Raw genomic sequence first — 26,688 nt, forward strand, 5'->3', positions numbered from 1 at the left:
ATAGCATAAATTAATGATATATATTTGCCCAACGACTAACATACCATGATGCGCAACCAAAGCCTTGACCAATGAGGAGTGTCTGACGCGATACGCTTCATTGCGGCAACTTGATTCGTTAACGCCCACTCGAGATCCAGCGTTTTGCTGCAGTATTCCCCCTGTATTTGCCAAATGCCAATGATTCATAAACTATTGAGTGCGTCACGAAATTTCATTTCCAAAATAAATATATTTGATGTTCCCGTATTTATAACTTCATAAAACGATTACAATCGTTTGAAAACAAGCTCATGTATTGTACTGATTGAGAACGACGATTCCAAACGAGTTTGCTACCCAAAAATCTCGAAGATTGAACATTATACTGTAATATGTTTTTTCTCGGAGATTGAACATTATTTTGCGATACTTTTTACTCGAAGATTGAACATTATTTTGCGATACTCTTTACTCGAAGATTGAACATTATTCCGTAATATTTTTTTTCTCGAAGATTGAACATTATTCTGTAATATTTTTTTTCTCGAAGATTGAACATTATTTTGCGATACTTTTTACTCGAAGATTGAACATTATTTTGCGATACTTTTTGTTCGAAGATTGAACATTATTCTGTAATATTTTTTTATCGAAGATTGAACATTATTCTGTAATATTTTGTTTTCTCGAAGATTGAACATTATTTTGCGATACTTTTTACTCGAAGATTGAACATTATTCTGTAATATTTTTTTATCGAAGATTGAACATTATTCTGTAATATTTTGTTTTATCGAAGATTGAACATTATTTTGCAATGCTTTGTTTTCGAAGATTGAATATTATTGTTGACACTTTTTCTTCGATGCTGCCACATTTGGCAATCCTTTGTTAATGAACCATAGATTTCCAATAATTCATTTTGTCTGTTATTTGCTTATGAACCTGGTGCCATCGCTGGTTAAAGATACACTACATAACTAAAATTCGTAATTAGCGATAAACAACGATAACGTATGTGATTAAAAATATGAATGTGGCGAGGCGAGAGCGCGCTTGTGAAATCGTTGAATGTGTCGAGGCGAGAGCGCGCTTGCGGAATAGTTTTGACGGCTATAGTGAAACCACACTTCTCCCGCCTGTATATAAATCGTTGTTTAAATAGTCCCCTCTTTGTTTGAACTTGCGCTAGTTTGTTTATTTACACATATTATCTTATCATCATCCTTTTAGATTAGAGTTGACGCCATGATAATTTTTCATTTTCTTCTTTTTCTTGCTCTATATGTATCCACTTTTGTCCTTCCCATATCATGCCCTGATGAAGTTTTTCTGTATAGAAATTCGAAACGTCGGCAAATTACATCGTATTGCTAACACCGGTTGTGCTTCATTTATTATCAACATGTGTTTACCTGGTGGCAATCACGCACTATATAGTGTGATACGTCCGTTGCTATTTGTGTCAAGTGAAAGGTAGTACAATTATATTTAAAAATGTTTAGTGAAGATTGTGACTTCTGTAACCCCCCGCTGGCAGCTAGCTCCACTGCCGCGTAAAGCGATAACGAATCGTGAACATGATTAATAAAGTCGGACGCTGCGCGAAAGTGATAACGCAAAGAATAAAATTATTGTAAGTAAACGTAACACTATTAAAAAAAAACGATTCCAAACGGGGGGTTACGACCCATGTAACCCCCCCCTCCCTCTGGCTGCGCCCCTGTCCCCACTGCAGTGTTCCCTCTAAGGTGTGCGCGTGTGCGCGCGCACACAGCTTTCAGAGGGTGCGCACACGAATAGATTTACTGCGCACAAACGTATTTCGATGTAATGTAACAATGTGCTCGGTTGGCAGGTTGAGAAAGTTTGTTGTTGACCCACTTATTACCCGGTTAGAACGCCGAAATTTCTTCATTGGTTTTTGCACAAATATCAGTCATTTCCAAAAAAGCGCGCACACACTAAAATTTCTGCGCACACATACTACAAAAAATTAGAGGGAACATTGCCCCACTGTATATAAAAACTCCTGTTTGAATTTGTTACTCAATCTTGAATGGAACATTTGCTTGTGATATGTGCAACTAGCCTTCTGGCTTTTGTATAGTTTAAACATATGCATATCTATGTTTCACAATAATACTACATGCAAAATATTTAAATTCCTGCTTGGAGAGGAATAGGGAAACATTGGCCCTAAAGAATCTAAATTTCTCGCTACATAAATAATAGCAGTATCATGTCAATTACTTGCCATCAAAATAATATTTCAATACTACAAGAACCATTACAACTGTTAATTGGGGACTTAATTGATGTGTCAAACTCTTACTAGCCAGCATTCTTAATGAATGACAATTGAAGCCAGAACAAATCTATTTTTTTGCTTGATCAAATAAACCAAATGATTGGAGACTTAATGAATATTTCATATCTGTTGTTGATCATGAAGATTTGAGGGTATACCAGTCTAGGTTCCTAGTCATGCTTGGGATAAGACATTCTTTGAAATATGGTTTGTCTTGTACTCTTGTCACAGCAGTTCAGTGAATTTTTTTATTATCTCATATTCTTATTGAACCGCCTAGATAGGACTTTTAAAACTGTCTATATAAGGCGAAGAGCATGTTCTCACATCTGATCAACTGTCCAGATTTTGTATTGTTGGCCAGCCGTAAATTCTACGGGTGTACACGTGAATTGTGCAGCAAGCAATTGTGAGATTATTTTAATATTTGATAATATTCCATCGGGTGGGTACACTTTTGTATAGTGTCATCCTAGTGAACAGATATAAATCCGATTGCTCGAAACTTTAGAACAAAATCAGGAGCAAAACTTATTTAACTGAAAGTTGGTGAACCATTCTGGATTGCATGCAGGTCCATCTCCCATAGCTCGTCAGTAATTCATCCAAACTATAGAAAAAAAAAACTTGAACTCTCTCACCCAGTTAACTATAATTTCTAAGAAAATGCTGCAAGCTATATGGCTACGCTTCATTGTCAGATTCATGCAAGGCTCATCGGAAATAAGGGCCAATGCAACTCTTGAACACCCCAACTATCAAAAAGCTACATGTACTGTCTATCTGTTCAAGAGGAAGTAGTACCAGTGATTATAACCAGATTTATACTGCAAAAATTTAATTATGAATACTGAAAATGGCTATCAAAAAAAGCACCAGCTTTATAAGCAGTGAAAAGTTGAGCAACTTCATGTAAATTGTTTACAGATTATGATTGGAAAAAATTGTGAGAGATAGTAGTGGAGGTGGCATAAGCAATTTTCTGGTCATAGCTCATCATGATTTTGTTCCTTGCCTTCTGGACGTTTGAATGCTCCAAGCTGATACATGACACCACTTTTCATGTTTTTGATCAGGAAGATGAAAGGATGATCCGCATAAAACATAATTCTTTTGTCAGCAGGTGTACGGTTGGCTTCCTCACGCTCCGCCTCAACCAATCCCCCTAGATGATTCACCTGAATTATCACAAATAAAATATTACTATTTAATATTACCAGCATACCATATGAATGGATGATCAGCAAAAAAATCGGATTGCGAGATCAATTGAGCGTGCCATAATCCGGACAGTGGTGGCCGCGGCCGCCGTGCTGCCCTCTTCAGTAACCTGATGGAAATTGTATAAGATTCACTAGTATTCAATAATATTCCCCTAAACTGAAAAAATGTCAAACTTGCCTCTAGTACACCTTTGTGAAAAATGGCATCAACGAAGAGTGATTTGTCACCACTTATTCCAGATAGGTCAGCTTGGCCGGATGAAAATATATCTTTGATTCCCAGGTTTTGCAATGATTTTTGAAGTTCAATGCCAGCCTCCACTTTAAATTTTGGTAATGTGATCTAAAACCAACACAATGATAAACTGATTTAATCGAGATTTTAGTAAAGATGTGATTCCTGCATAGCAATGAAGGTTGTAACCCACATGATCGTGTATATATTTAAGTATTTGAAATATAATCGTGTTTTTTTATACTTTAACGAATATATTTGAATTACTCCGTATTGTCATAACCAACCCAACTGATGACCATAAAACAGACTGGATCAAAATTCATAATAGATTTGACAAAGTACATTATTTGAAGAAATTGAGACTTACATCAACAGTTTCGTAGTCCATGTTGGAAATCCAATTGGTAAGGTTCTCATAGTTTAAGTTCTTCTCAACAGATGCAAGATCAAAATTGTCTGGCAGGAAAAGGTACATGCTGATATCTTGGTCAACGTAAGGCAATTCCAAAACCTGAAGACTCAATGATTCAATATACCGAAAACGAAACTTTCCTGTAAAAATTAGAAATAAGCATTACTTAAAACTTACATTATGTATTTAATACTTATTTCCTGAATTGATTTAAATTATTTGAAAAAATGAAACGCTTCTCTCTCTCACCTCTTTGATACATGAATGCAGTATTGATGATTCTGTAATGCGACACATAAAATGCTCTTTTATCAGTGTGCATTGGTGTAAAACCAGAGTGCCATTCACCAGTAAAATAAAGGGTGTTGACAAGGACCAAAGCAGTTGTCGCATCTAGATCGTCTTCGTTGAGCATATTTGGAATGAGGTCGCCAGTTTCTTGAGAAATCCATTTATTGATGTGAGATACAGATGCCTTGTCCCCAAAATCCAACTATAAAAAGAATTAGTTTAATTATTATATGAACACTCTCATATTAGCATGCAATGTAAGTTTATATACTCACATCTCCAATTTTCGCTCCAAACACCGAGAGAGCATTTTTATAGTCATTCAACACACTGGCAGTCTTTGAAATGAATGCTCCATTCGCACCTTTCAGGGTGATGTTGTCTTTAGGCTACAAAAAAGTTTGGCATAAAGATCATACATAAGTAAAAACGCATAAAATGTAATGTGTATATTTTTTGATTCTGAGAATTGCATGAAAATATTAATATAGTCTAAAATTACCTTGTCAAAAAGAAGTCCATTCAGTTCACCAAATGCTGAATTAATTAGTAATGCTTTAACATCTTTTAAATGAAGGGCTTCTGCAATTTGTTTGGTGGAATTTTTCTTCGTTCCTAACTTCACCATTGCCAAAGCTGTTAAATAGTGCAATTTCATTACAAGTCATAATATTACCATTTTCAATAATTTCGCAAGGGATCGCAACTTCTTTAAAAAATGAAAGCGATATTATTGCTTATAATATCATTATACTATTATACTATATATTATTATTATAAGATAGACAAACAAGTTTTCATACCTGCTGAGACGCTGACTGGAGAGAATACCACATTTACTGTTTTGGGTTGTGCAATAATTTCCCTGTAAAGATCCACAGCGAACTTCGAATTTGCAGCTGTTAACTTTTCCACGGCATCACTGTATATGTTAGCTGTTCCGTAGACATTCGAAACTAGCAATTCCGACAACAAAGCCAGACAAATTGACGAAAACGTGGACATTTCCAGACCGCCGTCAGACTAACCTATCACTGTGTCAACTAACCAAACTGAAAAGACATCGATTAAAGTTTGATTGAATATAATATTCAATCCCAATTACATTCGATTTTACTCTGATCAAAAGAAACGAGACCATAACATATCAATTTCAGAATTTAGCGTTTTCTAAAGACTTTTTTCACAACCGCCGCGTCGCGGAATAGGTTTAGTCTGCGCAAAACTGCACAAAAGTTGTGGGAAGCCTTTGCATATGATTTCGACGTAACCCCTGTGTGTTACATCTCGCGATCATTCACAAAGCGTTTTTGTGAGATAACGAGAACTTAGTCCGTTATATATGCGTTCAAAAGACTATGCAAACAATTCTGACCTAATTATATTAATTACTTTCGGCGCAATTGTTTGAGTTTATCCGTCAAAAACTCTGCGGGTTTCCTACTTCGCGCCTAAGAATAGAAAGATCCAGAATTTTTAGGCGTCCGTCTGCTGATCAATTACTTTGGGAGTGAGAAAGATCCAGAAAGTCTAGAGCGGCAGTCATTTCACGCTTCACACATGGCTGCACCATGGGCAACACGTGTCGTAACGAAATTGAAGAAGCTGTTTTTCGGTTGAGTGAACGTATATGTAAATAACTGAGGTGAAACAGGTTGGAAAAAGAATTCAGAAATGTTTAAATTGTTATATGTTATAGCCTATATTTGTACATATTTGTCTCACTACAAAGTCTTTTTTAATACAATTGACAAACTTGATAATACGACGTATAGGCAGACTAGAAGGCGTTTCTGTCAAGGAACTGCTTTCCTAATCAAAAAGGGTCTTCAGATAAAAAACCACAATATCCACATACCTTTCAGGCTAGCAAGTGTAGATATAACTCTTGATCGTGATATCCTAAGACTATACAACACCAATGCACCAGCAACATGGGTGTCTCCCAAGACCTACTTTTTTCGAAAAATGACAAAAATAATAAGCCACCACAACTACCAAAACAAATATATAATTGTAGGGGATTTTAACTGTGTCCTAAGCGAAAAGGATACGTGGATGAAAAATAAGTACGTCTCCACTACAGCGGAAAACGTATTAGGAATACAAGATACTTGACTCACTTAGAAAATTCCACCCCCAAAACAGGACATACACATATGTAAGGGAGCACCGAGGGAGGAGAATAGCTAGAGTCTATCATAGTAGTGCGCTTGACGCCTTCCTAGAAGACTGCGGCTATGTTGTTAACACACTATCAGACCACACACTCCTGCCCTATATAAAAATAAAACGACCAGAAAAACATAGATGGGGAAAAGGCATTTGGAAAAACAACATTAAAGCATATAAAGACCAAAACTACCAAAAAATAACAACAAACTTATACAAACAAGCCGAATTTGAACTTGAATATTCAAACTCCATTTACGAATGGTGGGATCAGTTTAAGGGCAAGGTTAAAAAGATTTCAAAAGCCTATTCATACCACCAAGCAAAAAGTAAACGGGAAAAAATTTCACAGACTGAAAAAGATTCAGAAAAGCTAATAAAAGAGGGGGATCCAAAAAATCTAATAAAAATTGAAAAGATGAAAAGAATACTGATTGATGAAATAGAAGAAAAACAAGATAAACCGGGGATGAGTAATATAGAAGAAGACGAAGCCCCAAAACAAACGCAAATTTAAAAGATAAAGAATAGTAATGGCCAAATAGTTAAGAACGCGGAAAACGTTTTAGAGGTAGTGGAAGGTTTCTACCGAGATTTGTGGGGCGAGAAGGGAAAAACAAAAGAGGACGACCAAAATTATTTTTTAGAGCAAATGGAAACAACACAAATCCCCCCAGACCACAACAAAATAATTGGTGAACCCACAACAGAGGATGAAATCAAGAACATAATAAAAGCTATGCCGAAAAACAAGTCCCCTGAAATGGATGGGTTATCTATCGAATTTTATCTAACATTTTGGGAGCTGATCAAAAACAAATTTATACAAGTAATCAATAACATTTGGGACCTTTCCCAAAAGTTCCAAATCAGCAAGAGTGGTATTAGTGTATAAAAAAGGAGATAGATTAGATCTTAAAAACTGGAGGCCAATATCTAACCCCCACACAGATTACAAGATAGTTGCAAAATTAATCAGCGATCGACTCAAAGCCATACTTTGTAATATAATTAGCCCATCCCAAAAAAGTACATTACCTGGAAGATCGATTCACGACGTACATTATAACATTGAAGCCATCCAAAACTATTGCAATTAAAATAGTCAACCTGGAACCATTATAACAATCGACAATTTTAAAGCCTTTGATATGGTGAACCAAAATTTTCTTCTCAAAATCCTTAAAAAAATTGGTCTAAATGAGAAACTTATAACAGTGATTCAAAATATTCATCACGACATAGTGAGCCAAGTTGAGATAAATGGAAAGTTAACCAAACCCATCAACATCAGAAGAGGCATCCGACAAGGTTGCCCTTTTAGTATGTTGCTCTACGTAATAAATATAGAGCCATTGGCAAGAGTATTGACCCTAAATAACAAAATCAAAGGAATCAAGATAGGAAAATTTGAGCATAAGATCGACCAATTTGCCGATGACCTCACCTTTGCTGCGATGGACATAACATCAGTAGACGAAATATTCACGGAACTACATCTCTTTCAAAAAGCCGCAGGGCAGAAAATAAATGCGGATAAGACCGGTATTTGGTGTATAAATCAGGGTTCTAGATGTAGAATGAAATACTCTACACACGCGCCATACTGTCACGACACCCTAAAAATATTAGGAATACACTATGAAAAAAACGACATAGATGAAACATGGATGAAAAGCCAAACCAAAATCATACGGGTGATAAATAATTGTAAAAGTAGGGACCTCACCTGGTACGGAAAGCAAATTGTAATCAACTCCATATTTGCCTCTCTAATATTATACCCTGTACGAGGAAAGGGACCACCTTCGACCTCGACACTCAAAGAGATCGAGAGAAGTCTGTTCAATTTTCTCTGGCATCCAGAGAAAATAGAATGCATAAAGCGAGACACGCTGAAAAAGAACCCAAAAAGCGGGGTTGACCGCTAAAAAGCAATCAGGTGGATAAAGGAATGCAACAGCCCTCTATTTGCCACAAATAAAATACTCAAGTTCAAAGACTTATGCTTTTTTGAAGTTGCAAAAATAATGCACCAATTTTCTTCAAATTTATTACCAAGGGCTTTTGATAATCTTTTCACAGCTCTGTATTTTATGCATAGCCATCGCACTCGATCATCATCTCAAGGGTCCCTTTTTGTCTCCAGATGTCAATCGAAGCGGGCCCAAGACACTCTCAGATACACTGGTGTAAAAATTTAGAATGATCTACCTTCCAGCATTAAAGACTTGACATATCCCAATTTTAAAAAACAGTTACGCAATCTCTTTTATTCTCTTTGTACTCTTTATAAACATGTATTACTTTACCCTTATTTCATGCTTCAGTACATATATGACTTCAGTGTCTCATGGACAAGATTGTGATTCTATTTTGTTTGATATATCTTTACACTTATGAAATGTTTTTCCTACTCAGATATCAGTATGAGTATTTCTCTACTGATCTACAGTTTACTCTATTATAAGTATATTTTATATTACTCAACTTCCTCTATGAATTCTCCTTCAAAAACGTCTAACTACTAGAACAGCATTGCGTCGACATAATAATAATATATAGGGTAAATCCCTAATTCGAAAAAAAACATGGCAACCTATCGCCTTGTAGCGCCATCTCGAGGCAATGCTGTCCTCGTATAAAAGCGTTTACCTGTGTCCGTTTCTTAAATTTTAATTAATACAGCTATTGCAAGGTAGCCGCTGACAAGTAGACCGAATGGTCATTTTGCGGCCATCATGTTCGCTCTGGGCAAAGACATGTATATTTTTTCAATTTTGCTTCATTTTTTTTGTGCCCGTTTGCCTGAACGGCTAATAAAAAACGATTTCATTGATTGATTGATAACAGATAATGAAAATCACACGGGCGCTCAAGTTTTACCAATGATAAAACACAGTCTGGTGCAAAGTAAATATCGCTAAAATAAGACACTCAAGCTAGAATTGAACTACGTTTGTTATTCATAGCGCTAGATTCCTCGTGAACGGGAAGGCTCAAAGTTTTCCGTCCTGGGCGCTAGACTCTTTGTGAACGCAGGCACATTGCATCCTAAGATAATCTTGTATTATTACACTGAAGTTGAATACGGTTTTGTTTTTACTTCATTACCTTGACTTTTTCGCGTCAAACAAATTTAGCTATTTGACATTGGAATACTATCGCTGCAATACCAAAATTATTAATATCGAAATATGACGAAAAATCCACCATAAATGCCAGATTTGACTAAGTAATACTTGTCTTCAATAAAATTTGTTAGTATATTTTCCCTGACCGAGTGTCTGGAGATTATCGAATATTTTGAAACATGCTAGATCAGGGCTTCCCAAACTAGGGGCCGCGAAACAAATTTTAGGGGCCGCAAAGAAAACACCAATTTTACACAAGGTACTATATCTATTGTCCCTTTTCAGACTCTTGATTCGAAATACAATTATCAAAAATAGTGTAGAACAAAAATGTCACGATTTCGAGCGAATACATCATCATACCGTGTTTCCCCGAAAATAAGACAGTGTCTTTAATTTTCGTTCGAAAATAACACAAGGCCACTAGGGCCTATTTTGGGGGGATGTAGAAAATAATGATATTTTTTAATATACAAAATATGAATACCGATTCCCATTTACTTATAAATAGCACGTTTTGATTTATAATAACCATGGTAGAAAACCCTGCTTCATATAAATACGAAATCGCAAAGGGAATAGGAGTGCGCAACGATTTTTGAACCAAGGAAAAATAATCTTTATTTACAGAAAACCGAATTTTCAGAATTAAACTTTTTTAATATAACACCATCACAGGCAAGATCGATTTAATCTTCCCCTTTTTTCAGTAAAAGTAGAAGATATGGGTTGGTTGAAATATTCACGAAATGCGAAATGTTACGACACCCTAACAAAATTGAAACGACGAACTTCCACGGGACTAGTTCAAAAAAAAAATGCGCTATTGATATTGAAGTCTTCTTTATAGGGGAGCGCTTATATTAATATATTGCATATTTTGATCGTAAGACCCGATTTGCGCGTGCTTGCATAACAATGCCGGCTTTAATCGTTAAGCTAGCGGTTACCGGAGGCGAAGTGCGCATCGATTTTATCCATTGTAAATGTCTTATTGTTTCTCATTGTTGCAAATGATGAGAATGATTAAATTCATTTTACCGTTCTGTGTTGTTTACTTTCTGTTACGTAGGGTCTATTGTAACGTAACAGAAGCGGGTAAACCCTACATGTTGCAATTTCTTAGTCTGTATTTATCCATTTGCTGAACTGAGTTTATCGAGCACGAGTGATTTTATAGCATTTTAAAGAAAAACCAGGCAGAGGTAAAAAAAAAAAAGTTAACCTTTTGCCTTCATTCCTTAGGCCTACATGTTTGTAACCCTCAAACGGCATAAAGTAAATATCAACGATGATTGTGTTTTATTTTGGAGCAGCATATTTTCCGTGTAGGTGTGCTTTCCTTGATAATTTGGCGCCGCACTGCCTTATGCTAGTTTACTCAGTAAGAGTGAACAATTCCGGATAAGGACCATGCCGGTGGCCAGACATCGTAATTCATCATGTAGGCCTGCATAAACAAACATTGAGCCACGGCTTGACTGACTATGCAGCAAAAGGCATTTGCACCCGTTACACTGAATAATCGAGTAACGTTAATATGAGTAAATATATGCTTGTTTTGTTATTGACTAGGCCTACTAAAAGTTGAGAATTAATAAAAAAAAATATCGTAATGCATATTTCGAACTGCATTATTAACGTGAACAAGGGCCGCGAAAAATTGTAATATATTAAAAGGGGTCGCGAGCTCAAAAGTTTGGGAAGCCCTGTGCTAGATAACCAAACCTCAAGTTAGAATCACACTATCTAAAGTTCTTTACGAAAGATTGTGTTTTGCAATGCAACAATGAGAAATCTATATATTAGAAACATGAGAGTCATGCTCAAATATATGGACACGTTGTGCTCATATGCGTTCGCGGAACCGCCACATGGTGGCAATTTTTGTACGTTACAGCACACAAAAAAAAACGAATCCCATACAGCATACCGGAATATTTAAAAATAAAATAAAAGTAATAGCCGTCTAGCGAAAAATTTAATCTTCAGGCATTGAAAATTTCAAAGCGATTGGTCCACTAATCAAAGAAAAAAGCGCTTTTTTCTGACAAAGAACAAGAACAACATAATATTAAATAAATCCATTTACGTGTTCGATAATCTGCTGTTTATATTCAACAACACACGGAAAGAGAGATCATTGACCTATCTTGGTGACAATTACTCGAAGTGCAACGAAATGCGATCATTCATTGATATTTGGGATAATAACAAACAGTCTATACGAGAGATGAAAAAGACGGTCCATAACAGGAATGGCAACCATTTTTAATGAATTGGTCAAACTTTTTTTTTATTATGTTATTATTATTATTATTTAACAGAAAAATGTGGGCCACAGATATAAAATCAACGGGAAACTTGCTAATCTTATATAAACATTCGATGCGTTTGTGTATTTTTGAACTTTATAAACGCAGATTCATGTGCGAAAATAAATTACAGAGGAACTTTATAATGTAGCGGCAAATAATTTTTGTGATTCAAAGAGCTTGGACGGGAACTCCACTCTTATAGAATTATATGTTTTCCACACGCTACCGGAAAAGTGAATGTTTGGCCCGCAAGTAAATAAAGTTTGTCGATCACTGGGCTAGATGTGACAACCAGTAGCTGCATGAGATTATACATGGACCCAGATACGTCGTCCGAATCGGGGGTTTTGAAAATTACTAAACCAGCTCAATACACTTATATTAATTGCCACTACACTTATAACAATTCGTTTCATGTAAAATTATATTGAAGCTGTTTTCGTTATCATTAAAATATTAGTATGTTTTTGCATTAATTCGTGATCGCGGTGGGTCACTATGTGACTCGTCGACCAGTGGTTCGCCATCCCTTTTATAGATACTCTGGTTTGATTGGGTGATTTCAACAGCCCTGTCCAAAACAATTTTTACGATTTGCTTATAGAACCCATTTTAATTAAAAACACCCAATACTGACTTAATATTTCGTTTCCATATTATTCATGTAAAGCTCAAACTCGAAAATCATTTGTGAAGCCTAGAAGAGGAAACCGACCTAGAAGTACATGAACATCGTGGTAAATAATACATATGGTAATTCCAACTGCTTTTATTACAGTAAAATCAAAAAACATTTGCGAACATCACAGCACTGTCCGTTTTGGGTTTAGTAAGTTCTTGCTGTTGGATAAAAAAAAATAAGATTCGTGGTGGAGACCGACTATCAACCCAGGACGAGCACTCTGTTCCAAATACCCCAGTTGTGTTTCGAAAGGTATGAAATAGGTTCTTGAGAGTCAATGCTTTAGTCTATCGAAAGTATGACATGTTTGAATTAATGGTGCGAGCACGTACCAATACTTTGTGCATATATATTCAATTTATTCGTGATCAAATCCCGAGTGCAACTCTTCTTTGATTTCAATTACTCGAGGTCCTTGTGATTTATGCTGCGATATCTTTTTATTTTGATCAAACTTGTGAGAAATAACGGTGCTTTCCGAATACACGTGATCAGTTTGTTTCAACCCAACTATGTCTGCATTAGAAATAGTTTCGCATTTCGCATGCATCCGTTTTATGTGGTCGTTGACATAAACTTCTACAGCAAATCTTTTTCCACATATCTCACATGCATAAGGCTTTTTGTTTGAGTGTATTGTGTGCAAATGAGTGTTCAGACTATGTTGTTGACTGAATGTCCTTCCACATAATTTACAGATAAACGGTTTTTCACCTGTGTGTGTACGCATATGTAAATGCAGTTCGCATTGTTGCACCTTAATGGCACCACATATCTCACATTTGAATTGATATTCATTGGTAAATCTTCTCATATGTATATTTAAATTCTGTTTACGTGCAAATAATTTATCGCAAATTGTGCATCCAAATCTCTTCTCTTTTGTATGAGTAAACATATGGTGATAAAGGTGAGATTTGCAGCCGAAGGACCGTCCACAGATTTCACACACAAATTTATTTGTATGTCGATTCAAATGTTTTCTCAAACTGCTATTGTCGCAAAATCCTTTCCCACATTTGTATGGTCTTTCCCCTGTGTGTTGTCTCATGTGAATAATCTTACTCTTCACATCGCCAAGTACTTTCCCGCAAACTTCGCATTTCTGTTGATTTTGCAACTCAATCTCATGTGAGATTTTAAGCGACTATTCTGGGTATATCCCTTGCAGCAAGTTTCACACTTATGTGGTGGTTCTCCAGTGTGCGTCGTTTGATGATTTCTGAGAAGCCTAATCCAACGAAAACTTTTACCACAAATACCGCATTCGTGAGACTTACTTTGTATAGCCATTTCTTCCATTTTAGTTGCTAGTACCTAAATGTATTCAATCAGAATATTGAATGAAAAGTAGCTGATCAAGATATATATACAACACAAACGAATAAATAGTTTTATTGTCTACATTCACAATCTTTACTTATGATTTTAGATAATAAAAGTCACTACCAATGATAAAACACAGTTTGATGCAATGTAAATATCGCTACCTAAGACAAGAGAGCTACGCCCAAATATATGGACACGTCTGTTCTCAGTACAGTACGGTGTACCGTCAGATCACAGTCTACAAATATATTCACACCAAGCGAAGCAGTACAGTAGGATACAAAATGGCGTCCGATGTCCGCAGAACGTTTAATGACGTCATAGCAAACAAAAACAAATCTCACAGAGCTAACAGAAATATTTAAAATGAATAAAAGATGGGGAAAAATTTTATCTTCAACCACTGAAAATTTCAAAGCAATTGGTCCAGTATTCGAAGAGAAAATTGTTTTTTTAATATTTCCACTAGGTGTGTTATTCTGTGTCAAATAACAACAAGAACAAGAACAACATAATATTGAAACGATCGTTATGTCCACTACGTGTCCAATAAGACACTAAAGCAAGCATGAAACTACGTTTGTTATCCATAGCACTAGTTTACTCGAGAACGTGAAGGCTCAAAGCTTATCGTCAAAGGCGCTAGATTTTTCGTGAACGCGAGGACTGAGCTTTCTTTATCTTGTTTTTCATTTTACGAATACAGATAGTAATATATTTTAAGGTAATCTTCTATCGAGCCCGTGTTATACTAGGGTTGATTACGTTTTTTTTTACTCCCTTTTCATTCTCCACTTTCTCGCGTCAAAGTGTTTCAGATATATAAAATCGGAATAAGACTAATTATTACTTTTATAGACACGAAAAAGCGACAAATAGGCTATTTTCGCACGCAATCGCGGCGGTCCCTGTTAAAATTAGTTGGTATATTTTCACTAGCCGAGCGTCAGAAATTATCTCCGATCGAATCATTTGCAAAATTAACATGGCCCTTAAAATGATAATCGAACATTCCTTTAATTTAGAATCACACTATTGAAAGTACTTAACAAAAGATGTTTTTTGCAGTGCAATAATAAGAAATCAGTTTCTTAATTTACAGCATTTTGCTGTCTATATTTATCAACACACAGACAAATGATCGATCGCATTGACCTACCGTGAAACTTCTATTTCACCCCATAGCGCTCCATTTTTCAACTCTTCCTCTATAGTGGTGTTCTATTAAAGGTGGCGTTCAATTGGAGGGTGGTGCTCAGAATTTGTACAACTACCAGTAGAGAATTGATAACAATAACCGATGTACTGATTACAGTAAGCGGCATATTCGTAATGCATATTGTGCGTTCGGGCGGGGATCAGGAATTTCGATAATATCAGCCAATTGGTAACATGTATAGAGCAATGGTTCATTATTAATATCACCATATGTTTCTGGTTTTCTTTTCGAGTCATTTTGACCAGCTTACCGGTAATTTCTGTTTTCGGGGTTTAAAAAATTACCATGCCGGCTCGAAATTTCGAAGCCCTGGCTGCGGCATTACATTTATAATAGTTCGCTTCGTGTTAGATTACATTGAGGCAGGTTTTTCTCTTTGAAATGTTGGTATTTTTTTTGCAAATTTAGTGGGTCACTGGAAAACGTGGTTGGTCACTTCGTGACTCGCGGTGTCAGTGGTTTGCCGCCCATGTCACGGATACTCTGTTTTGACTGGGTAATTTCAACCGCGATGTCTAAAACAATATCTTTTATACCCGTAGTAACTAATGGTCTCTATCCTAATCGTACACCTCAATCAGTCTAAATATGAACTAAACTTCTAGGTCAGTGGTGCCAGCCTTTACAACGTCTTGACAGCCCTCATATGATTAGGGCTGGGCACTTTTAAAACACTGGTGTTTCGATATCAAAACGAAATGAAACAAACGTTTGTCACATACAGTAAAACATGTCACCAATATTACCCATCGAATTTTATGTATAGTGATCAATGGCACATATTTTCCAGAGTTGAAGCCACAAAAAGGAAGCACTGGAGGCTAGAGTCGCGAGCATGAAACGATAATGATAATTCCACGAAGGTTTCTGCTTGACGAAGCAGTGACCAAATGGCACCAGAATTATACAAATTACGTCACTGTAAGAGATGGTGCTCACAAGCAGCATAGCATATGGGGCCCCTCAACGTATCAATGCTCATTTTCTACTTTATCCAATGCCACAGATCCTCGTGATTCAGTGCATTCTAAAAGATATTTTTGAATCTGAATTCCGAATGAAATGGCCTTTCATGATATTATCATTGATTGAAATTAGTTATTTTTGCTCTAGGGAAATGGACTTGATAAACATTACGGTAGTTATTAATTGTGGTGTATCTTGACAAGCACAAAAAAGGGGGCTCCCGAAGTATGCGAACCAAGATGGCGGACATCGGAATGTAATATGTGTACTAGGTTAGGGTTAGGCCATAATTTTAGGTATAAATACTACGGGAGGCTCTTGGCTAGTCTTCGAACTGATAATAGGACTAAAATAAGGAAAATTGGAAAAAATTAATCGCCTAACCCTAACCTGTTACCCATGTTACGTTCCGATGTCCGCCATCTTGGTTCGCATACTTCGGGAGCACCAAAAAAAGAACGACTTGGCGTCCGGAGAAATGCTTTAAATCATACAGTAAAATTAACATTAACTCGGATTTTTGACACGGCTAATTTTTGTTCTGACTGTTTATCGTCAGCGTGACATCGACATCGTTAAGCTAAATTTTGCCACACTTGTCCCCCCACAAATATTGACTGTCATGCAACTAGGGAAATTGATTTTTATTTTGCTTACAACGCGATCATCGTCATAATCAAATGAATGTACCCAATTCACAAATTTTTATCCGCCAATGACAGAAAATAGAAAGGAAAATCGTGTTTTATTTTTCTTCAAGTCAGCTTTGATTTAAATATTTCATGTCGACTGTTATGCTTTTATTATTGTTTTTAAATTATTACCACAAACTTGAACTCAACGATATTATTATTATTAAAGACGCCAGTTTGACAATAAAATCTGCGATAGATACTAAAAATATTTAAGAGCTATTTCATACGGGGTAAATGCAAGAAATGCTCGGTCACTATCGAAACTAAAGATGAAAAAGATTAATTACGACAAAATTTGATTTTAGATTTATTGCTGCGGTAACCCATATTATCTCGACTATGTTGAAATATACGATAATAATTGTAAAATATTTTCAATTAAAAACTTCCCCGACGTGTTATAAATACTGCAAGACCGCGCTGACTTGAATCATTTCATATCGGCAGTAATTTATTGCGCGTCGCAAAGAATGTCTTCGATTACGATAAAACATAAAAATGAAATAATTGTAAAATGTTTTCAATCAAAACGTGGACGGCGGCGCTAGGACTTGTGCGCGATATTCAATATTCTTATAAACACTAAGAACGATATTTGAGAGTCTCAAAATTCGAATAAACTCGGATATTAAATTTGAGTTGGACATCGCTGAATGATACCTTGACTGATTTCAGGTTGCATTTGCTATGAGGTCATAATATCCGTTTCGGAAGTCGAAACAGCGCCGTTTCGACACATCAGTGTTTTGAAACGCTCAGCCCTACATATGATTTGCTTGTGAAACCCATTTTAAATGAAACCACCCAACACTGATAAGCACAAATGGTCGATAATGAGGTTACTTGAACTATTTGTTTATATTAGCATTATTTTCGATTGAATTGCAGACTTGCTTGCAGAGTAAACCTTAGCTTGTCTCCTTCCTTGTGCGAGATAGACAACAATAGCTAGTAGTTTCATTTTATTATTTTGTTTCCATATTATGAATGAAAAGCTCATCACCTCCAAATCATTTGTGAACCCTGGAAGTAGAAGCTGCTGTACAAGGTCATAATTGTAAAGAATGCATGTTTATTTCTTCGGCTTTTATTAAAGTTATATATTTGAATACATAAGTCATTAATTATTTCAATCACATTTGTGTAAAAAACATTTACAAACATTACAAGATAATTAACTATTTTTCAGAATTACACAGTCCGTGTTGAGTTTAGTAATAATTTGCTGTTGAATATTCAAAAATGGGATTGGTTGTGGAGGCTGAATATCAACTCGAACCAATAAAAAATATAAATCGTATCCACCGTCGAGCCCCCTGTTTTGAATACCTCAGTTGTGTATCGAAAAGTACTGTTCATGAGATAGATTCTCAAGAGGCAATACTTTCGCCCGGAATTGTGTAATTTCTGAAAAATAGTTAATTATCTTGTAATGTATCACTAAGAACGATATTTGAGAGTCTCAAAATTCGAATAAACTCGGATATTAAATTTGAGTTGGACATCGCTGAGTGATACCTTGACTGATTTCAGGTTGCATTTGCTATGAGGTCATAATATCCGTTTCGGAAGTCGAAACAGCGCCGTTTCGACATATCAGTGTTTTGAAACGCTCAGCCCTACATATGATTTGCTTGTGGAACCCAACTTTAAATGAAACCACCCAACACTGATAAGCACAAATGGCCGATAATGAGGTTACTTGAACTATTTGTTTATATTAGCATTATTTTCGATTGAATTGCAGACTTGCTTGCAGAGTAAACCTTAGCTTGTCTCCTTCCTTGTGCGAGATAGACAACAATAGCTAGTAGTTTCATTTTATTATTTTGTTTCCATATTATGAATGAAAAGCTCATCACCTCCAAATCATTTGTGAACCCTGGAAGTAGAAGCTGCTGTGCAAGGTCATAATGGTAAAGAATGCATGTTTATTTCTTCGGCTTTTATTAAAGTTATATATTTGAATACATAAGTCATTAATTATTTCAATCACATTTGTGTAAAAAAACATTTACAAACATTACAAGATAATTAACTATTTTTCAGAATTGCACAGTCCGTGTTGAGTTTAGTAATGATTTGCTGTTGAATATTCAAAAATGGGATTGGTTGTGGAGGCTGAAAATCAACTCGAACCAAGGAAAAATATAAATCGTATCCACCGTCGAGCCCCCTGTTTTAAATACCTCAGTTGTGTATCGAAAAGTACTGTTCATGAGATAGATTCTCAAGAGGCAATATTTTCGCCCGGAATTGTGTCATTTCTGGATCGACGGGACGATCATGCACCACTACTTAGGGTATATAATCAAGTTATTCATGATCATATTCTGAATGTAATTCTTCTTTGATTTCAATTATATGGGGTGCTTGTAATTTAGCGTTTTGATCAATCTTACAGGCAATAACGGTGGGTTCCGAATACATATGATTAGTTGGCTCCTGTTCAACTTTGTCTGTCTTTGCGCGCTTGCTTTTTAAATGGCTCTGTTTTATGTGAGCATTGACATAAACTTGTACGGCAAATCTTTTTCCACATATTTCACATGCATAAGGCTTTTTGCTGGAGTGCACTGTCTTCATATGAGTATTCCGACTACCTCGTTGACTAAATGCCCTCCCACATAATTTACATACAAACGGTTTTTCACCCGTGTGGGTGCGCATATGACTATTCAGCTCAGATTGTTGCACCTTGATGACACCACATATTTCACATTTGAATTGATATTCATCAGTATGCCTTCTCATATGCAACTTCAAATTCTCTTTGCGTGCGAATAATTTATCGCATACAGTGCAAATAAATTGCTTTTCGTTTGTATGAGTGAGAATATGATAGGAAAGGTGAGATTTGCAGCCGAAGGACCGTTCACAGATTTCACACACAAATTTATTTGCATGTTGATTCATATGCTTTCTCAAAGTACTATTATCGCTAAAGCCTTTTCCACACTCTTCACATTTATATGGTCTTTCCCCTGTATGTTGTCTCATATGAATAGTCTTACTCCGCACATCTCCGAGTACCTTCCCACAAACTTCACATTTCTGTTGATTTTGTGGTTTATCCGGAAAGTGCAAACGCAGATGGTTTCTCAAATGACTGTTCTGTGTAAATCCCTTGCCACAAATTTCACACTTATGAGGTCGTTCTCCAGTGTGTGTCGTTCGATGGTCCCTGAGATGACTAATCTGTCCAAAACTTTTACCACAAATGCCGCATTCGTGCAACTTTTTTCGTTTAATTTTTTTCATTTCAGTTACTACTATATAACATTATCTCACCGAGAGGGCACTGAATAAAACAAGAAACCGATCAATATAAATAGCCAACTGGATAAAAAGTCTTCCTGTCTACAACGTCTATCTGGAAATAAGATAAAAAAGGTCACAGAGAAACCAGAGTTAGTTCTAAGATAACAATGACAAAAACACATCGTTTCTTAAGATAAGAAACTGAAGCAAGAATACAACTAAGTTTGTTGTTCACGGTTTTAAGTTTGTCTCTCATGGTGATAAGACTCTTTGTGAATGTTATAAAAATGAGCGTTTTTACCATATTCCCTTTCAAGAATACAGATATTATCCCATCTTGTGGCAATCGTATCTTATTGCGAAATCTCGTTAACTCAGTAGTCAGTACTATTCTGACTTCGCCACAAGAGGAACGCATTGAGCCACAACTGGTCAGAATAATCATAACCTAATGTAAACGAAGCGAACTTGCTATTTCTAGGGGTGAATATTTTCGAAAACATAATGATTCCAGAATCGAATCTCGAATACTTTTTATGGTATTGGGTCCTTGGCTATAACACAGACAGTCCGCGAACCCGTAATATAACTAAAACAAGGGAAATTAAAATAGAATTATTGTCTAACTCTAACCTGGAACACACACTACGAGAGTACCGTTGGCGGACAAAAAAAAATAATCGGAAATTAGATTAAAAATTTTTGTCTGAACCGATTCGACAATTTACTATTCAATTCAAATTATACAGCCCTATGTATTTCTAACTTTCTTAATTCGTCGGTTAAATTGAGGTCAAATTATACTGAGATCGACTCTTCAATATTACTCTTTACATTTATTTTTTGACTCTCTGACTTCAAAACGTAATAAATTTACGTTAGCTTTTCCGGGCTTAGTCTCAAATTCCGCCCAAATTTCTGAATATTGAATTAGGGCAATTCAAATTCATCTTGTTACTATAAATCTGACAAGGATTTTTTATTTCGCTTTTCAAGGTTTCAAAGTAAATTCCACAAACTAGTAAGTATTAATCTTGCAAAATCAGTTTACTAAATCTGACAGTAATCTCATGCTAAAGAAGCACGCAAATTAATCTACGGTATATAAGTATAAATGGAATACAATTGCTGCAATACTAAAGCTACCAATTTCGAGATATAACAAGAAAATATACGTATACCTTATCAAATCTGTCATTGCGTCGTGGGAAAGGAAGCAATTGATTGTTTTTACATGCAATTGCGGCTTCTGAGAGCATTCATTTGTATATTGTTCTAATCGGAGGGACTAGAAATTACGGTCAATCGAATCTGTCAGAATATGCGGTGGGCCGACCAATTTTAAGTACTATTGAGCGAAATATACACATTTTCAGTGGCGTACGGGCCACATCAATGTCCGTCACATTAAAATTCCAATTATGACACACCTAAAACTCTTATTCCTACGTTAATTTCGAGTAATAGCAAATAATGTGCTTTCGCTTGCGCTAGTTACTATAACAGAAACGCTGTACAACAGCCGCTGTTGACATACCGCACGAGCTATTTTTGTTTTATGAACTGAAAACGAGGCCATCCTAAAATAGAAAAACGCAGAGTTTGGCACGCGGGGCCGCAGTTTGCTGACCACCGTGCTAACAAATTGGCATACCCCTCAAATTGAAAGGACAGTTATAAGCATTTCACTAATAACAAGTGATAAAAGCTCAAATATATGAACACGAAGATCGAGCATCGGTACGGTTAAGGCGCAACTAAATATATATTCATGACAATTTAAATATACCGATATCCTAATCGTTGCACACCAGAACGAATTTAACGCATAGAGACCATAGATCACTTCAGAGCAATAGGTCCACTTGTTTATGACATTCCAGTTTTTAATTGTTCTCGAACAACGATTTTAATAATATAATTCGGCTATGACGTTCATCTAAATTACTTAACAAGAATTAATATTAAGAATCTTTTACAAACGTATCCATGTCAAATTATCCCGTAGGGCAGAAATTACCGTTCACAGAGTGTATATAAGCCTATGAAAAATCTACTTTGACAACCAGCGGTGTTGATACACACATTTTTCACTGGAATGTCAAACTAATATTGTCTGAGGGCAAATTAGGTTGTTTTTAACGGGCCAATTATTATTAACGGGGCAATTAAATATTTTAGGCCGAAATGTTTATGACGAATTAGAAAAACTTGTGGGCTAATTCAAAGTTTTCCGAATATTACTATAAAAAATACTGTATAAATAACTACTATTCCCTACACACATACTTCGGGAGTCTTCGGAGATGACGCACATGCCAAAGTTTAAAAAATGCGGACCCCCTTGATAGTTGGTTAACACTTTGTATGGACTGTTTTCAAAATGAGATACTTCTGCCTTATTATTTGAGTGAAAATACCAGTTTCAGTTATTTTTTAAACTGAAATTATAACATTTTTTGATTACAACTTTGCGGCTTTTTGTAACCATTTCCAAACGGCGCCAAGGGCACCAGCCATGGCTGCCACACCCTAGATACGTCACTCAGTCCACATAAAATCAATGTAATTGAAACTTGTTAATAAATCTCTGTCTTTCGCTTTCCTAATGTTACTTAGAATCACAGACATTCGAAATCGAACCTCGGTCAAACTATGCTATTTGTCTTATATCGCCTTTGTATGTTTTATTACGAACAAGACCGGTATTAGAACAACTCCCTATCCATCCTTCACAAACTATTGGGGATAGTTACAGAATTCTTTATATCTTATCTCACCTTTGAAAGACGCTCCTTCCACAAACAAAACTGAATAATCCACGCAACACAGCGCTGAGTAATAGTTAGGTACATTGTATGTTTATTTGAGAACATGACTGTTACCAAAACAACTCGCAATCCCTTTTTTACGATTCCCTGCTATTCGGGATAGTTCCAGAACTTTATCCTACCCGGCACCCGAAGAACGCTTCTTCAACAATCTAAACTGGACATTTTACGCAATGCATGCGCTGAGCATAGATAGGTAAACGCTTTGTATGTTTTATTTTGAACAAGACTGGTATCAAAACAACTCGCTATCCGCCCATCTTTTCTAATTTTCTGCTATTGAGGATAGTTCCAGACTTTTTTATATCCTATCCCACCTCTGAAAAGACGCATCTTCAGCAATCTGAACTGGGCAGTTTACACAACACAGCGCTGAGTAGTAGTTAGGTGCACGCCACCTCGATCAGACACAGCTACACTTTAATATTGCGAAGGTGCACGCTTCATCGGTTTCCTAAGCCTCAGGCATTTCGGTTTATTTTATCGATCAGACTGATGACGTGACGCGCTTCCTATTCTTTGGTTTAACGACCAATATGTAACGAAGTGGATTGTATTGCGCTTGTTAAGAACTAATTAATTGGCAAACAAGTGAGCATTGGGAGAGATAAGTTCTTAATATCGGTCTATAATAGATGGGTTATTAATAGAGCAGAATTTAGACAAGACCGGTGTTGATACTTGATACATAATGATAATATACTCGGCATTTAGGTATTGGTGAGCATAGGCAGTGAATTAAGTTCTAAGCATGCTTTATTATTAACAATGGACTTGGCATAATACAAATCGATATGTATGAATGGCGGATATTCTTGCCAAGTGTTTGAATTCTTGACAATATTTATTTAAGTGTATGTAGGTAGGCAAACAGGTTTTGTTTGGCGAGGTAAATAGATCAACGTACATTACCATGACGACGGACTTAAACAACCAAAGTCGATGCCCATGCTTTCTTATCAAAAATGGACTTGGCAGAACATAAACCGACATGCATGAAGGGCGGATATGCTAGCCAGGTGTTTGAATTCTTGACAATATTTATCTAAGCGTATGTAGACAAACAGGTTTTGTTTGGCGAAGAAAATAAGTCAATAACTCAAACAACCAATTTCGATGTTGGGTCATACTATCGTGGCAATTGCAGCCTATTCAATGATTATTGTATAGTATGATATATCAACATACCATACTTGTCTCATGCGAGGTGTACAACTCAACTTCAGCGTCCCTCGCGCAAAGTACGGGTCTGCTATTGCATCAGTGTATATAAGTTGACACACAGGCTTTCGAATGGTACGATGTGGAAATCGAAACCAACAGGCGACAACGTGAACCAATCTGCGCTGACTAAACAGCGCACCCGATTAATCCTGAAACTTCAATTCCGTGGCGTAATCAGAAGTGCAAAAATGCGATGACAATCGCCGTGAAACGAAATCGGTGGATTTTGAAGCCATTATCACGTCACTTGGTTTACAATCAAGCTTCGACTGTTATGTTAAGGGTAGTTAGCTAGTCATACATTTCCGCATAGTTTCTTCCGTAACTATTAGCTTTCTTATCAAAGAAGCACTGTGAAGAATATAAACCGACATGCATGAATGTCGGTTATTCTGGCCAGCTGTCTGAATTCTTGGCGATATTTATCAACGCGTACGCAAACACTTTTTGTTTGTCGAGGAAAACAGGTCAACAGGTAACTAAAACAAGGAAAATTGAAATAGAATTATGGTCTAACCCCAACCTGGAACACACACTACGGGAGTACCGTTGGCGGACAAAAAAAAAATAATCGGAAATTAGATTAAAAATTTTTGTCTGAACCGATTCGACAATTTACTATTCGATTTAAATTACACAGCCCTAGCTATTTCTAACTTTCTTAATTCGCCGGTTAAATTGAGGTCAAATTATACTGAGATAGACTCTTCAATATTACTCTTTACATTTATTTTTTGACTCTCTGACTTCAAAACGTAATAAATTTACGTTAGCTTTTCCGGGCTTAGTCTCAAATTCCGCCCAAATTTCTGAATATTGAATTAGGGCAATTCAAATTCATCTTGTTACTATAAATCTGACAAGGATTTTTAATTTCGCTTTTCAAGGTTTCAAAGTAAATTCCACAAACTAGTAAGTATTAATCTTGCAAAATCAGTTTACTAAATCTGACAGTAATCTCATGCTAAAGAAGCATGCAAATTAATCTACGGTATATGAGTATAAATGGAATACAATTGCTGCAATACTAAAGCTACCAATTTCGAGATATAACAAGAAAATATACGTATATCTTATCAAATCTGTCATTGCGTCGTGGGAAAGGAAGCAATTGATTGTTTTTACATGCAATTGCGGCTTCTGAGAGCATTCATTTGTATATTGTTCTAATCGGAGCGACTAGAAATTACGGTCAATCGAATCTGTCAGAATATGCGGTGGGCCGACCAACTTTAAGTATTATTGAGCGAAATATACACATTTTCAGTGGCGTACGGGCCACATCAATGTCCATCACATTAAAATTCCAATTACGACACACCTAAAACTCTTATTCCTACGTTAATTTCGAGTAATAGCAAATAATGTGCTTTCGCTTGCGCTAGTTACTATAACAGAAACGCTGTACAACAGCCGCTGTTGACATACCTCACGAGCTATTTTTGTTTTATGAACTGGGCCATCCTAAAACAGAAAAACGCAGAGTTTGGCACGCGGGGCCGCAGTTTGCTGACCACCGTGCTAAAAAATTGGCATACCCCTCAAATTGAAAGGACAGTTATAAGCATATCACTAATAACAAGTGATAAAAGCTCAAATATATGAAAACGAAGATCGAGCATCGGTACGGTTAAGGCGTAACTAAATATATATTCATGCCAATTTATCCTAGAACAATATCCTAATCGTTGCACACCAGAACGAATCCAACGCATAGAGACCATATGTCACTTCAGAGCAATTGGTCCACTTGTTTATGAGAAAAGCGATATTATTTATAACAATAAGAAGCTAAATACAGCAACAACAACAAAATAATAACAGAGCGATCCATATGTACACTTCGTGGCCAAAATATTCGCCCCATGGGACTCGGAGGAAGTTGAAACAAAATTACTAGCCTTCTGGTGGCGTCAACCATTTTTAAGTGTTGATAAATTATTATCGATTGGTAATTAGTCGAACGGGTAACAAAGCTCGAATATGCGACACGATCGCGCGATTTTTTCCAAACAACAACAAGGAAAACAGCCACATTATAAAAACGATCCACGTCGCGTTCAAAGAATTATCCGTTGTGATCGAGGATTTTAGTTGCTAATGGAGTTTATTATTATCGCCGAGTCTTTACTTCGTGATTTTGGATATTTATATTCATTAGCAATTCTTATACAGTGGAATGAAAATACTGACTTTCAGTCGTATACTTGGCCTTGCAACTTTCAATATACGAACGTTTGGCAATCTATTGGGTAATCCCGAAGTATGTCAACCGAGATGGCGGACACCGAGACGTAGTATTTGTAGCACGTTAGGGTTACCCCATAATTCCAGGTACGAATACTACGGGAGTCACTTGGCTAGTCTCCGAACCAGTAATAGAACTAGAATGAGGAAAAT

The 26,688-nt window shown here is 36.3% G+C and overlaps 2 protein-coding genes across 3 annotated transcripts; both read right to left on the reverse strand.

The window, feature by feature from the left end:
* Window positions 1-3,100: 3,100 nt before the first annotated feature.
* On the reverse strand, window positions 3,101-5,783 carry LOC120340227 (leukocyte elastase inhibitor-like). Of its 2 annotated transcripts, none has more exons than XM_039408525.2 (7): window positions 5,261-5,764; window positions 4,960-5,093; window positions 4,733-4,846; window positions 4,416-4,659; window positions 4,122-4,306; window positions 3,695-3,859; window positions 3,101-3,471 (listed from the first exon to the last, which is right to left on the reverse strand). In XM_039408525.2, the coding sequence occupies exons 1-7, from the start codon at window positions 5,460-5,462 to the stop codon at window positions 3,280-3,282; spliced, it is 1,236 nt and encodes a 411-aa protein (XP_039264459.2). In that variant the 5' UTR covers window positions 5,463-5,764; the 3' UTR covers window positions 3,101-3,279. The 2 variants fall into 2 exon arrangements, with proteins under 2 accessions (XP_039264459.2, XP_039264460.2); XM_039408526.2 differs by lacking the exon at window positions 3,101-3,471 and adding an exon at window positions 3,515-3,623 and having other exon boundaries at window positions 5,261-5,783.
* Window positions 5,784-12,713: 6,930 nt separating this feature from the next.
* LOC120340233 (uncharacterized) lies at window positions 12,714-20,350 on the reverse strand. Its single transcript, XM_078116123.1, has 2 exons — window positions 19,295-20,350; window positions 12,714-13,910 (listed from the first exon to the last, which is right to left on the reverse strand). The coding sequence occupies exons 1-2, from the start codon at window positions 20,231-20,233 to the stop codon at window positions 13,122-13,124; spliced, it is 1,728 nt and encodes a 575-aa protein (XP_077972249.1). The 5' UTR covers window positions 20,234-20,350; the 3' UTR covers window positions 12,714-13,121.
* Between the last annotated feature and the right edge of the window lie 6,338 nt (window positions 20,351-26,688).

This window comes from Styela clava, chromosome 9, assembly GCF_964204865.1.
Source record: "Styela clava chromosome 9, kaStyClav1.hap1.2, whole genome shotgun sequence".
NCBI classification, from domain to species: Eukaryota; Metazoa; Chordata; class Ascidiacea; order Stolidobranchia; family Styelidae; genus Styela; species Styela clava.